The sequence below is a fragment of the Dromaius novaehollandiae genome, chromosome 1, assembly GCF_036370855.1.
Source record: "Dromaius novaehollandiae isolate bDroNov1 chromosome 1, bDroNov1.hap1, whole genome shotgun sequence".
Classification (NCBI taxonomy): Eukaryota; Metazoa; Chordata; class Aves; order Casuariiformes; family Dromaiidae; genus Dromaius; species Dromaius novaehollandiae.
In genome coordinates this window covers 192,778,022-192,791,172 of record NC_088098.1, presented here as the reverse complement: position 1 = coordinate 192,791,172, position 13,151 = coordinate 192,778,022, and the positions used below count along the sequence as shown (strand labels likewise).

Genomic DNA, 13,151 nt, shown 5'->3' with positions numbered 1-13,151 from the left:
TGCCATCTACTGGCTTCCTTGTATACTGCATGTAAAACACACAAAAGGGCTGTTTTTTAAAGGGCAGACCAAAAAATACTGTTCAGAAATCCAATAGACAAAAAGAGATACAGAGGAAAATCGAGGAAGTTAGATTTCTAATATGAGGTCAAACAATTTAGTCACCGTGGAAATTATTCTATGAAAAAGCTGATTATACATGACAGTCCCAGAACAACATGTGTAGCTACCAAGTGACATTTAAGTCACAGGTTCTTCTTCAAGCCAAACAAAACTCATAGGCTTGGCTTTTTTTGGCTTACCACCCAAGAAATCCCGTTCCTAGAAATGGCCCTGGTGATCTCTGGTTCTGCTTCGCAGCCAGCAGAACGCATGGAAGTGCCTCCTCGGCTGCCTTCGCCTTCCCCGGCGCCAGGCAGCACCCCGATTTGCATCCTTGGCTAACCGGGGTGTCCTCAGCTTTTAGGAGGCAAAAAGCTGCCGGCTGCGAAGCCTGAGTCCCCGTCACTGGACATACTGCCAGGCCACCAGCTCTCAGAGCAGCTTCTCTCTTTTTCTTTGCTACTTGGTTCATGTGAGTCTCAAGCTGGAATTTACTCCCATTGCCAAGACAGAGACCTCATAAACCCTTAACATAGCGCTATCATTAGTCTTTTCTTCTGTCTTAATAATGGCAAAAATACAAGCACAGAAGTGACAACATACAGGCAAAGCTTTAACACTTCAGACAAGAACACAACTTGAACAATGCTCAGCTGATATACAGAATTACAGCACACCTCCGAATTGCGAAGCATTCTTAAAAATTGATTTTGGCTTCCTCTTCCTTACTTTAGACACTGTTATTAAAACGCATAGGGTCCTGCCATAGGGTATTGTTTGGTGGCCAAAGAAACAATGGGATGACATGCTTGAAGAGTTGAATGAAAAACTCTATCCCAAACTTTTTAAAAGTCTATTTAGTAAATATCCATTCTTATATTTTTACTGCAGTAGCTTTTATAAACACCACGGTGGAATTACAAAATATTACTCCTTTTGGAAAGCTATATGAGAAACCTGATCCCACAAATATTTTGGCACATAATTAACAGAGACATGGTTGTTGTGAGCCATACCAAAGGGGCACCTAATCTAGCAGCCTGTCTTTGACAGTGACCTCTAGTAGATGCTTATGAAAAGAGTTTAAGAATAGGGCAAGAACAGTGATCTTTCTCCAATATACTCTCCCATCAGCAAGCAATGTTTTTTAGGGCTTTCTTAATTTTACTGTTTTAAAAGCTGGTTCTCCAATTAAATTTTGCTGGCAAAGCTATGTTGGTTTAAGGGAATGATTGCTTTTTTCCGACTGATGCTGGCAGAACTTTTAATGATGCTTTAATGTACAAAACCCCCCCTCTCTTTGCTTGTATAGTTAATTTTGTTTGAGGAATCATCTTCAGCTACATCAGAAAAGGAACTGCTTTGCCAGGCATGCAGAGCACATCCATTACAGTAGCTTGTCCAAACCGACAAATCCTTTTAAAGGTGGACAAACTTTACATCTGGACACGCACATGAGAACTCGTAGTATGTCTCCGTCCCAAACGGTCAGAGCCAACTTTTACTGCGAATTACTGTGTAAACAAAGCAACCGTTTATCTGAACAAAAGGAGTAAAGACAATGTATTGCTGAAGGAAGCAGTAGCCACAGTACATACATGTAAAATACATGTGGCTTCAAACTTCCAGCTAATCACGCTGACCACAAACACATTCTTATTAACTTAATTTTCATATTAGTTTTAATTGGTGCATATGATGAATATAGCTTGAGGTCTTTGAGGTGTGTTACTTCTTACCACAAAAGAAAACAGGTATATAATATTATACCAGTGTGAGGACAAATTAAGAACTAAATACCACAAATTAGCTCTGCCTGTACATAAAGGAAGTTATAGATTCAAAATAATGCTAAGATTTATATTTGATAATATTAAGTAATCTATATAAATATATGCACATATTAACACATTTTCACAAACACACACACAAACACAGATGTGCTATATAATATATAGAATTCATCATCATATATTATATACACAAGCATTCTCTCAAAAAGTTACAGTAAACATACAGGCAGGCACAATAAAACTGTTTTTTTTTAGAAAATATACTTAGTGCACTCCTTTAGTGCTGAACAATATGTTACAGCATCTGTGTATACTTTGAAAATTCTAAATGTAGAGCAGGCTTAGTTAATAAGATTTACTTCTATGGTATTTGATACCACAATGAAAAGGAAGATTCCCAAATGTAAAACCCTAATGACTAAGCGTGTCAAATCTATGTTACACATGCTTTTAAATGCAGCAACAACAATTAAAGGTTGTGTTGTTCTGCTTTTGGCTTTATTTTACTTATTAAGTTAGTTTTGTATCAAATAAAGATAATTTATTCTTAAAATCAAAATTATCCAGCCTTCTGAAACATTACCAGAACACTAAAGAGATTTGTACTTCCCCAGCTCCTCCAAGTTTTTAGAAAATAAATGACAATAGCTAACCAAAGCACTTTTTTAATTTTTAAAAATATTCTGAACATTTCTACTTTATAGGCAAAACTGCAGAATTAACCATGCCAAAGTATGACGTTTACCCATAGAGATGACCACTAAAAATAATTTGTTAAATTTTCAAACACTAAAAAAAAAGCCGTTAAAGAATATAAATTAACATATACATATATAAATATATTTTTCTGAAGTATAATTTTTTCAGTGGAAAGATTCACTAAAGTGCCTTTTTTCATTACTCAAGGGTCAAACTGCTGTAAACAGTTCCTTGCCGGAGCAACCGGGGCAAAGAAAAAAAAAGGAGGGTGGGGAAATGAAAAAAACAAAGGAGGCGAGGGATGGATGAGAACAGAGGCATCATTTCTTGCTTCTAAGCTTTGATGTCATTTGCACAGAGGCTCTGAGCAGTAATTCTCATGGACAAGCGTGCTGGCAGTCCATTCGAACAGAACACGGTTTCAGCTAGTCTGTACAGAACATACCTGCATTTCAGATGAGCAATGGGTATGTGATGTTTTAGTTGTGGGAGAGCTGTTGCAGTATTATTGCTTAAAAAAATGAACATAAAAAATGCTGACTATGTTAGCTGATGACCAAGAAAATCTGAGAAAAGCATGAGGGACAAATTGCTTCCAAGTTGAGGAAGTTTAGGGTTGGAAAGAGTAAAGAAAAATTGTGAGAGGCACAGCTTGAAATTGTAAGTACTTATACCGAGTAACTTTGAGAGAGTATCCATTTTGCTGCACAAAGAGATCACACCTGTGAGCCAGATTGCATGTGCTGAGCTGAGTTTACTTCATGCTGATTTAACTCACCACTGAGGGGCTGAGCTGAGAAACATGAAAGTGGAAACAGTACAAGAAAGTGTACATGTGCAGTCACACCACCTGCAATTTATGGACGCTGGGAATGAACACTGAGTAATCCGATATGGGAATGGTTATGTTTAATGTGTCACTTATTTTTAGTGACTATCTGGAGCATTAACATTACCATGCGTAATAAAGAAAAGCTTACAAACACAGGCAGATGTATCAAAAATGTAAATGATGTACATGTTATTATTTAATGGCATTAGTATGAATAATCTCATAAAATGCTGAATATATTCCATTTGCATGTATATCTAATACACATGTTCATCTTTGGAAAAAAATACAAATGTATGTGATTTATGCTGCACTGGGGATGCCACTGAAATCTCAGCAGAGCTTGGTCAAGAGTTTGGTCAAGCTTGGTTTCAGAAGCTCCAATACATTATAACTTGGAATACCTAGACTGTACAGAAGGTAGCAAGAAGCTCTATTAAGCCTTTAACAAATTTAGTCCTTCTGCCCAAAAGGGAAGCAGCTAGCAAGTTGCATGTACTTGGGGCATGTAACTGAATAAAATGTTGCTGCTCAGCTACATCTGAAATGGCTAATTAGTATAAACTACGAAGGTAGCACTTTTCAGTATGCAGTGAGTCATCATAGCTCTCTTTGGCATCTTCACAGAAGAGAAGCTCAGGTTGCTGTACAGATTTTCTGTTACAATTTTGGAGTGATTTCCACTCATTGTAAAGTGCTGCTGTCCTTCTGCTACAACCTCTGTGTTGCCTCAATCCATGTGATGATTCTGCTGCCAAGTAAAATGACATGATCCCACAGTTTAAAATGCTGAATTTACATTGGAGTTAGCCCACCAATCTGCTAAAATGTAGAAGCGTGCTTACTTTTTGTTATCCTAGGGCTGCTAAATAACAATGTGACTCACGAGGAGAATCAATGGAGAAATTGTGCAGAATATCAGTCTAAATATATTAATTAAATGCTAGAATTGTCTACAGATTGACCCTCTCTGGTTTCTCTTGGTGGCATCTCCTAAACACACACTGCCTTGTGGTCACATATTTAAATGTTTCAGCTGTGTATTTCAGATGCTTACTGCTATGACAGAAACTCCAGCTGCCGTGCTGTTCGGTTTAGGGCCTGTGTTGAAATGCTTCTTTATCTTCCCAGCCACTGATAGCTGATGCTCATTCTCTGGAAGGCCATCATCCTGCAGGGAAACAAAACAAAATAAAACTTCAGAGAAAAAATGCAAAATAAAGGTATTGTGTGGTGATTCTGATAGCACCTGTCAATGTAGAAAAGTTCAAGAAAAAATCTGTAATGCAGTATTTGTCAGTAATTGTCCCCATTAAAATATCTAAGCTCTTTGTAAGATGAGTATCATTAATATGAAACCAGCCTCTCTCCTCTTCTTTACCTATTATCTCCCTCTCAAACTTCTGGTAACATTAAATAATAATAATTATTAAATATTTTTCTCTTATTTCTACCATGTCTTAACTTCCACTGTCCAGTTGTTTTTATGTCCATGTATATTTTAATGTGTGATAAGCTTGGACCTATTCCTTATTCTGTTGACTCATCAAATAAATTTAAAGATAATGATCTCAAAAGTAGAAAGTGCCCAAGAGATTACAGAAACCAGAAGTCCAGTTTTGGTAGGAAGGAAAGGAAGCCCCGTGATACACCATTGTGGAGACACTCTGTTTTAAACAAAGTGTCTTTCAGTGTGTAAAAAGAGGAAGTTCCCCTGTAGTGGTGTAAGGGGAAGACTTTAAATCCTGAGGGCGCTTGATACAAGCACCCGCTAGATATTTGTCAAAAATTGAACTGAGATAAGGCGATCTGTAACTCCTGAACAGGACCTCCACAACCCAGTCATAAAGGCCACAGATGAGGAACTACTGGGTTGGGCGAATGTTCCTGCTAATGTTCCAGCTCTCAGGGAGCCCCATGGAGAGGAAACCCAGGCAAGGTGGGAGCTGAGACATGTCTCAACTGAGACCTTCACTGTGGGTGAACACAGGACCTTGCAGATATGAGGATATGTCATGGTATTCCTCTGCAGGTCAGTTTAGGTGCAGGATAACGACTTGCTATCATGCTACCTGGAAATATGAATGACAGATAACCATTTGCACAATTGCAGACTGTGATTTTACCATAGTAAAACTAGCTAAACACCTCCAAAACTCAAGTTTCCTTCACAGAAGTCTGACTGATAATCTATAACTGTAAGCGTCAACAAGGGACTACAGCTCCCTCCCCTGTCACAAGACACACAAGCCTGTGATGCTGTGGGCAAAGCAGAGCCAGGGGCACACGCTGCCCAGGCAGGAAAACAGACAAGGTTTGGAGTCAGCTGTGGGTGGCCTTTGCTTCCTTGCCAAAAAACGCATGTTCTCCACCTGAGCTAACTTGAGGTAAAAGTAGCCACACAACTACATGGACAAGTACAGGCAGACACATGTTCTTCTGCCCTGTGCACCCAGCTAGCCACCTGGGCCATAGCTCCAGTCCAGAAGCTGTGCAGCTGGGCTAGGGAGGTGCCTTCTCCAGGCTACTCTTGCCTGCTTCTCAGGGCAAACACGTATCTATCTGCACTGAGGCACACGGACATGCTCCAGGCAGAAGCAAAACCCGAGCAAAAAGAAGGGCGCTTGCAGCCAGACACAAGTCAACAGTTAAATTCAAGCTCAGAAAATTGAAAACAAGGCCTCTTGTGACTGATTCAGAAGGCAAGAACCAACCAGTATGACTGGCAGGCTGCTCAGGAAGCAGTGCAAAAAGCCACTGTTTGGTGAGATGGTGAGACTTTCTGCCCAGCAGAATATGCAGGATATCAGGAAACAATATGCAGAATATGCACAACAGGCAACAATATGCACAACAGGCAGAATATGCAGGATATCAGGCCACTGGTATCCACAATGATCAGCCTGGGGTGTTACTGCTTTGTACCTGTAGCTACCAACAGTCAAAAAATGATTTTTTAAATACACTTAAATAAACTTGTAGCAGCACATATGTCAACAAGAGACAAGATCAGAATACAGTGAGATCACAAGCATCCATTTCCCCAGCTTCACAGCAATTCTGAGGGCACTTCGCGAGTTACACAGTTGCTGCAGTAAATCATGTTCTCTGTGAGCATATGGGAACTTTAGGGGGGTTGGTTTTGGTTTGTGATTTATTTAGTTTGGGGAGTTTGTGTTTAGAGATCCCTCACTTCCCTCTTAACAAAACGTCTCAGCTGGCAAAATATGGTCAAGTGCACACAGCTGCAAAATACAAAACAAAACAATACAGTACAGTAGCTGATTATTGTCTAGCACTGGGGAGTCTTGGCTCGGTGGTATACGACCCCTAAAAATAACCTGCATTCTGCTGACCTTGCCTTTCCCAGAAGAAAGCTAATCTATAAAGTGAACACTTCTTCACCAGAGGGAAAAAAAAATCATTCTCTTGGCTTTCTTGACCTGAAAGCCTGCCAAACTTTCATGTCATCTTGTCAAAAGACTAAATTACAGAGAAGACAATAGTTACCAAGACTGTGGTAATGTTTTATTGGTGAAGCACCACAAGCACATTTCCAGTGGCAATATGCCAGAAACACATAGTATTGGCTCCAGCTTTTAGATAATATATCTTCCAGCTTAATTTAAGACACAGCATAGGTAGATATGGGAATTATTCTGTCATTGTTAAATATTCTAACTGCTATGGGTGCCACCTGATGTTTACTAGATATCTTTTTTTATCCCAAATTGCTTTATAAACAAGTTATTTTATATACACTGGCTCCTGGAATCACTTCAACCAACACTAGAATAGATAGATATTGAGAGTGAGAGATGACAGCTGTTTATCTACATCAAAACAAATTGCTCTGCAGTTTAAAAAGGCAGGAAGTGAAGAAAGACATCGGATTCACTAGAATCAGCAGGACAAGTTGTAGAATGGTAGAACAGGCTAAATATTCCTGACAAGAATTTCATCAAGATGCTGTAATGGGAAGGATGTCAGGCCCTAAAGAGATTAATAGTTTCTTTCCTCTACTTTAGCCTTTAGCTATATGAATTATTTCTTGCAATGGCTGATGATCACAGAATTTCACCTTAACCTTTAGCAGTCAGGACAAGATCTTTAAAAGATGACTAGTGGTTTTTGGTGCTCAACTTTGAGAACTTTAAAGTGTCATGAGCTTCAGAAAATGCTGACTGCTGACTGAAAAAAGAGCTCTCCTTTGCATGTTTCAAAAACTAAGCATCCAAAATCACTGACCGTTTCAAAATCGTGGTCCAGAATTTGATTTTTCACCTAGACCCTGTTCACTGCTTGGGATCTCGAGATCTTTTTTCATCAGGCTCCATAAAACACATTTTTTGCTCTGTTTGCAAGTACTAAAAAAAAATGAAACCCCACAAAAATGAGGCAGAGGGTTCTGGCATAACTTGAGTATGCAATAAGCACTATTTTCATATTTGCATCATTCTATGAGGCAAGACACATTGCCACTCAAAGGAAAAGAAGTGTTAAAAAGATTGAACAAACTTCAGGATTCCCAGACTCCTACTGCCTGAAGCACTCGGATCCATTTCACAAGCTCATCACAAGAGGTTGACTTGCCATGTACCAGATGAAGAGGACATTATATAAATAACAGCAGAAAATTAGAGCAAATAGAAGTGCCGGAAAAGCTTTTTGACTCTGTTTCCTTTAGGGATTACAAGGAAATTTTTCTGTGGGCAGTGTCCTAGGGTGTGACCAAAAATACTGCAGCTGCCAAACAAGAAATGTCTTTTTAAATTAACTTCCTTACAAATGCTCACTTTATTACTATTTACTGTTTGGTTATTCATTTATTTCACATACAAATCTCCAAGGCAAGTATGGTTAACGAAATATTTTAAAGCAATAGTTTCCCTAATTCTTTTCAGGCTGGGGTACAATCTTCCTCCTCCAGTAACAACACACCACGTTGTATATTGATTAGTTTAACAGAGAAGGCTTTACAGAATGTAATCCTTGTCTTTCAGCATTCACTGATCAGTGCTGTACGATAAATTAGAAAATATTTACTACTCATCCAACAAAAAGAGAGTAGATTTGTCCCATAACTTGCCACTAGCATACTTCAGGTTATATAATATTACCTATGTTTAAAATGTCAGACCTCAAGCTTCCAGCCCCTTTTATAATTCTTTGGTTTTGCAAAGAATTTGAGCAGGTAAAGGAAAGAGCTGGGGTCCCAGTAGGGGAAGTATAAACTGATGGATTTGTTTCCAGGTCTAAGTGTACTGCATCAGAGAGACAAATCCAAATAAACTAAATCGAGGGGGCAGAGAACTGCTGCTGAATTGCATTTAGAATCCAAGATCTCCATCTGTGGCAATGGCAAGTAGCCAACATCTCTTCAGGTTTTGTTTTTTGAATTGAAAACAGCTGGGATATTATTGACATAGGAACTGCTTTACTGGTCTGACTCTGACCATAACAAGTTTTGCAGTTTCCAAGAGGATTCCAGCTATTTTTATAGCAAAAACTGAAACTGAAATGAGGGTTGGCTCCTATTGAAACTGTCAAAGTACATTCCAGGAATCTCAGCAATTTACCGAGTAATCACAGAGTAAGCTGCTATAAAGTAGAATGGTTATTTACAATCTACAAAATGGTTTTATACAGTGTAACCAGTTAGAAAGCGTCTATCAAAGTTTTGATCAAAGAGAGAAAATGTTTCCTTAAAATCATCAAAGAAAATACATGCCTGCTTTTCGATCCAGCTATCCTATCCAGTATTTTAGCTGCAATTTCATTAATCTTACCACTATGAATATGTCCAAAACCAAAATAATAAAAGGAAAAAGTAAGGCCATCACTTGGTGCCATGGAGAAGTATTTAAAGAGGTTAATTAGGAAGATGGAGTGTTACATGAAAATTGCACGAGCCATTTTTCTTTTGGACAGAAAAGGACATAATTTACAAAAGTTGCAGAAAATTGCTCAGGTAATTACGACTTGTAGCTCTCCGAGCATTTTGTAAATATGGGTAAGTGCATTCATCCTGTGTTTAGGGTAAATAATTCAGGGAAGTGACCCTTTATGAAAACACTTATGTGCCTGTTTCAGCTCAGCCATGTTCGGATTTCTCCTGAAGTAAACTAGGCTTTCGAACAATCTAGTTAATTTTCTGCTTAATACTAAGCATTTCCATGTGTGATGCCGCATTGAAAAAGGAGCAAACCTTGAGATGTGCTCAAGTACTTTTCTGAACTGGTCCCAGTGCTAGTCTTTCTCCTTCCAGAAAAAATATCTGGAAGACGCATACGAGAATTAAAAAAAGGTTTTGATCTGTGTTATGAACTGTCATTAGCATATTGCTGAAGACAACATACTAACTCCTCTCAGTTGCTAAGAGCAGTAATTGCACAGAAAAGAAGAGATTATAGAACTGTCATGGAATACTTGTTTCAGATATTTATGGACAGAACTGCTACAAGTTTTGATTGCAAAGAGTTATAAGCAGCATAAGACTAAGAAGGGCGGCAGAACTAGACCAAGAGTGGATCCAGCACAGTATCGCATTTCCAACAGTGGATGGTAGTTACTATTTATGAAACAGTACATTTTAAACAGGCAAGTGGAGCTTGAACTTCCCCTGGTATATCTTCCCATCTGTGGCAATCAAGTGTTTTAGAACTTTCTGAGCCAAAAGTTTTATCCAAACCACCATATTTAATAGGCATCAATGGACTCATCTTCCAAAAATGCATCAAACTCTCTTTTGAATCCATTTATACTTGGCCCCTATAGCAACCCCTGGCTCAGGGATCTACATTTTAACTTGCTCATAGAAATGAGAAATTGCACAGGGTGCTTCAGTAACCAAAGCATGCCTTTCCTGGACTGCTGGAGTGTTAAAAGATTTTAGCCACCTGGCCCTTCTTCCCTCTCTCCCCTTCAGGAGGCACTAGCCAGGACAGGGAGTTTTGTCACACTCATGTCACCTGCCTAGGGCAGCACCACACTCCTGACAAAGCAGCACCTTGTATTCCTAATACATCTTGCTGAAATGGCTTCCTAAAATATACTATAGTGTAGCTTAAGTAGGGGGGAAAAAAAGGAAAGAAAAGGGGAGGATTAACAGTTCCAATGTATTTTTTACAAGAGGAAGATCAGTGGTCACATCCTTCTGTGGCGTAAACAAGTGGTGTTTCAGGAACCTCAGTGGAAGTGTTTGGATTGACACCAGTGGATGATCTGGCCTCTCTGCGGCTTCTGATCAGTAAATTCCCTCTCTGCCTCACTGAGTTTCCAAAAATTCCCACCCACCTCTTCTCCTGTGAGGGAGAATAGATGCCTCAGTAGCTAAAAGTCATTATAAATTGTGGCAGAACACAGTGTCCAAGGACAGTACCTGGCACCAAGGAAAAATACTATTTCTGTTGCTTGAATGTCAGCTTAAAAAGATTTTCATGATACACTGTCCTGGATCCTTGCATTCATCACATGGCAGAAGTGCTCTGCATGATAATAGTATTTACAGAAAAAAAAAAAAAGGCAATAAGTTAGCATCTAGGACTAAGGTGTATACTTTGTAAACAGATCACTGCTATTCTGGGCTATATAGAGGACACTTTTTTAAAAAGAGATTATCATTTGAGACTATTGGATATTTAAATTTTTAGAACAGTGTTCTGGTGAGAAAAATCTGTTGGATATAGCAGCTAGGGGAACCTGTTATCTGAAGGACAAAATAGTATTCCAGGGAGGATTGCATTCTGCAACTCATAACATGCAAAATGAAACATTCTTTTTTCCTCCTTTAATTCTCTTTTTTCTTCACTAGTCCCCATTGTATTTCTTTTCTCAATCTTCCTTTCTGAATTTGAATCTGGATTTTCTCCAATATTTCTTTCTCTTGTCATCCAAATATTTTAAGACATAATAAATAGTCTGAAATAATTAACTAATATTAAGTAGTGTCCTTGTCTCAACATTAATTAGAGATAAATCTCTTTATTCTCTGCCAGAGTTATCCATATGCCACCTTACTGATTACCACTTTTATGGCAAATGTACAGTCACTTAGAGATAAGCCAGGATATATAAATAGATATTTCATGGTAACTCAGATTAAATGGATATGGCAGCACATAAATATATGCACACTGCAACATCGGAAGTTAAAATATGATCCTAAAGGTTTCCCTGTTTCATGCTGGATCAAGTAGGCTTAACACCATGGACTATACTTCAATACCTCTTAATCATGACTGTCAGATTTTTTAGGCCATTTGATTTTAGGAGAACAAAATGTGTCACTGAACCCACAAGCTCATTCTTAAAGGTATAAATTTGTCAAGTGCTTTTGAGATGTATTGAAAGCCTGGCCCAAAATATTTCAGAGAAAATGTAGCTGAGCATGCATAAAGTAGTGAAGACTCCAAGGTATGCGCTATATACTAATACAGCATGTAACTCAGTTTATTTGCAGTTAAATCTGCAGTGTTTTTAGAATGTGCTGGCTCCAAAAGGGCATAGAAAAGACTTGACAGAGAAGAGCTTAAAGATGCCAAATTACAAGCAGCATCTACAAGCCTGAAATTACTTACATTAACCCATGGATGCTCAAGAACTTGCAAGGCTGAGAATCGCAGATCTACATCTACTTGAAGCATCATTGTGATAAGTTCCTGAGAAATGGAATACCAGGTCAAATCTAAAGAACACTTTCATAAAGCAAATCAACAGACTTAATTCACTGAAGTGCTCTTCAACTGATTATATAAGAGTGCTCAAAGACAGAATGAACTACCAACTGCAGAAAAATATTAAAATTATTAAAAAAAAGAACAACTACAAACTGCTGAACTTTAAGCTGAACTTTTAAATTAGCATCTAATGGTACCTTGAAAAGCTGGAAGACAGTTCTGAGTTACAGTTCTGTAGCCACTGGTTAAGAGAAAAGCACTTAATACATAATGTACAAAACAGATGGTCGCATGAAATTAGGTTAGCTTCCCATCAAGAAAAAGCCAAATTCTCTGTAGGAAAAAAGCCAGAAAATCTAGAATTGTATTTTAAGTGCTTGTATAAATGACATAGAAGATATTTTTAAAAATCTTAAAAACATAATTTTTGCTGTTATGTTTTCTTCTGCTACTGCCTTCCTATAGCTTTCAGCTAGCATGTAAATAAACAAATACCTAATTCCATCAGTGCACAGAAAATAAGATGGCAGTATGATAGCAAATAAAGATATATCACCAAAGACAGAGGTTAACAATTCTTAGTAACAAGGAAAAAAAGTTAAACCAATAGGCCTATGCTTCAAGACAGAAATTTTAGAATGAATTAGTCAGAAGTAGGAGCTTCACAGCGGAGGACCACTGGCAAAGGACCTGTGGAGTTCTCATTAGTGAGGCTATAAAATAAAGCCTGCTACAAAACAGTAAGGGGATTAAAGGACTTCTTCCAGCTCTGTAACTGTACCCCATTTGTTGACTTCAGTTTACAGATTAAAATCCTATTCCTTATCACTCTACACATTTCTGTAAAAGAAGGATGGAAATAACTGCACCAAAAAACGAGATTCAAACTTTAGAAAGCTATTTTCTTTCCTCACATCCAGTTCAAAACATCGTAATTGCTCTGTGATTAATTAACCACTGTTACACTGAAAGAAACAGGACAACAATTTTGCGTGAATTTGCCCTACAGGCTACAGAAGTGAACTGGCAGAACACTCATGTATTAGG

At 38.3% G+C, this 13,151-nt stretch overlaps 1 protein-coding gene across 4 annotated transcripts in view; it reads right to left on the bottom strand.

Moving 5' to 3' along the window:
- The window catches only part of DCLK1 (doublecortin like kinase 1), a 244,698-nt gene that overhangs the window by 15,901 nt on the left and 215,646 nt on the right, over positions 1-13,151 (bottom strand). For all 4 annotated transcript variants that reach the window (XM_026098293.2, XM_026098292.2, XM_064504926.1 and 1 more), the window contains 2 exons: positions 12,006-12,086; positions 4,484-4,597 (listed from right to left, as the gene is read on the bottom strand). In XM_026098293.2, coding sequence (XP_025954078.1) covers positions 4,484-4,597; positions 12,006-12,086 — 195 coding nt within the window. The remainder of the gene's footprint in view (positions 1-4,483; positions 4,598-12,005; positions 12,087-13,151) is intronic.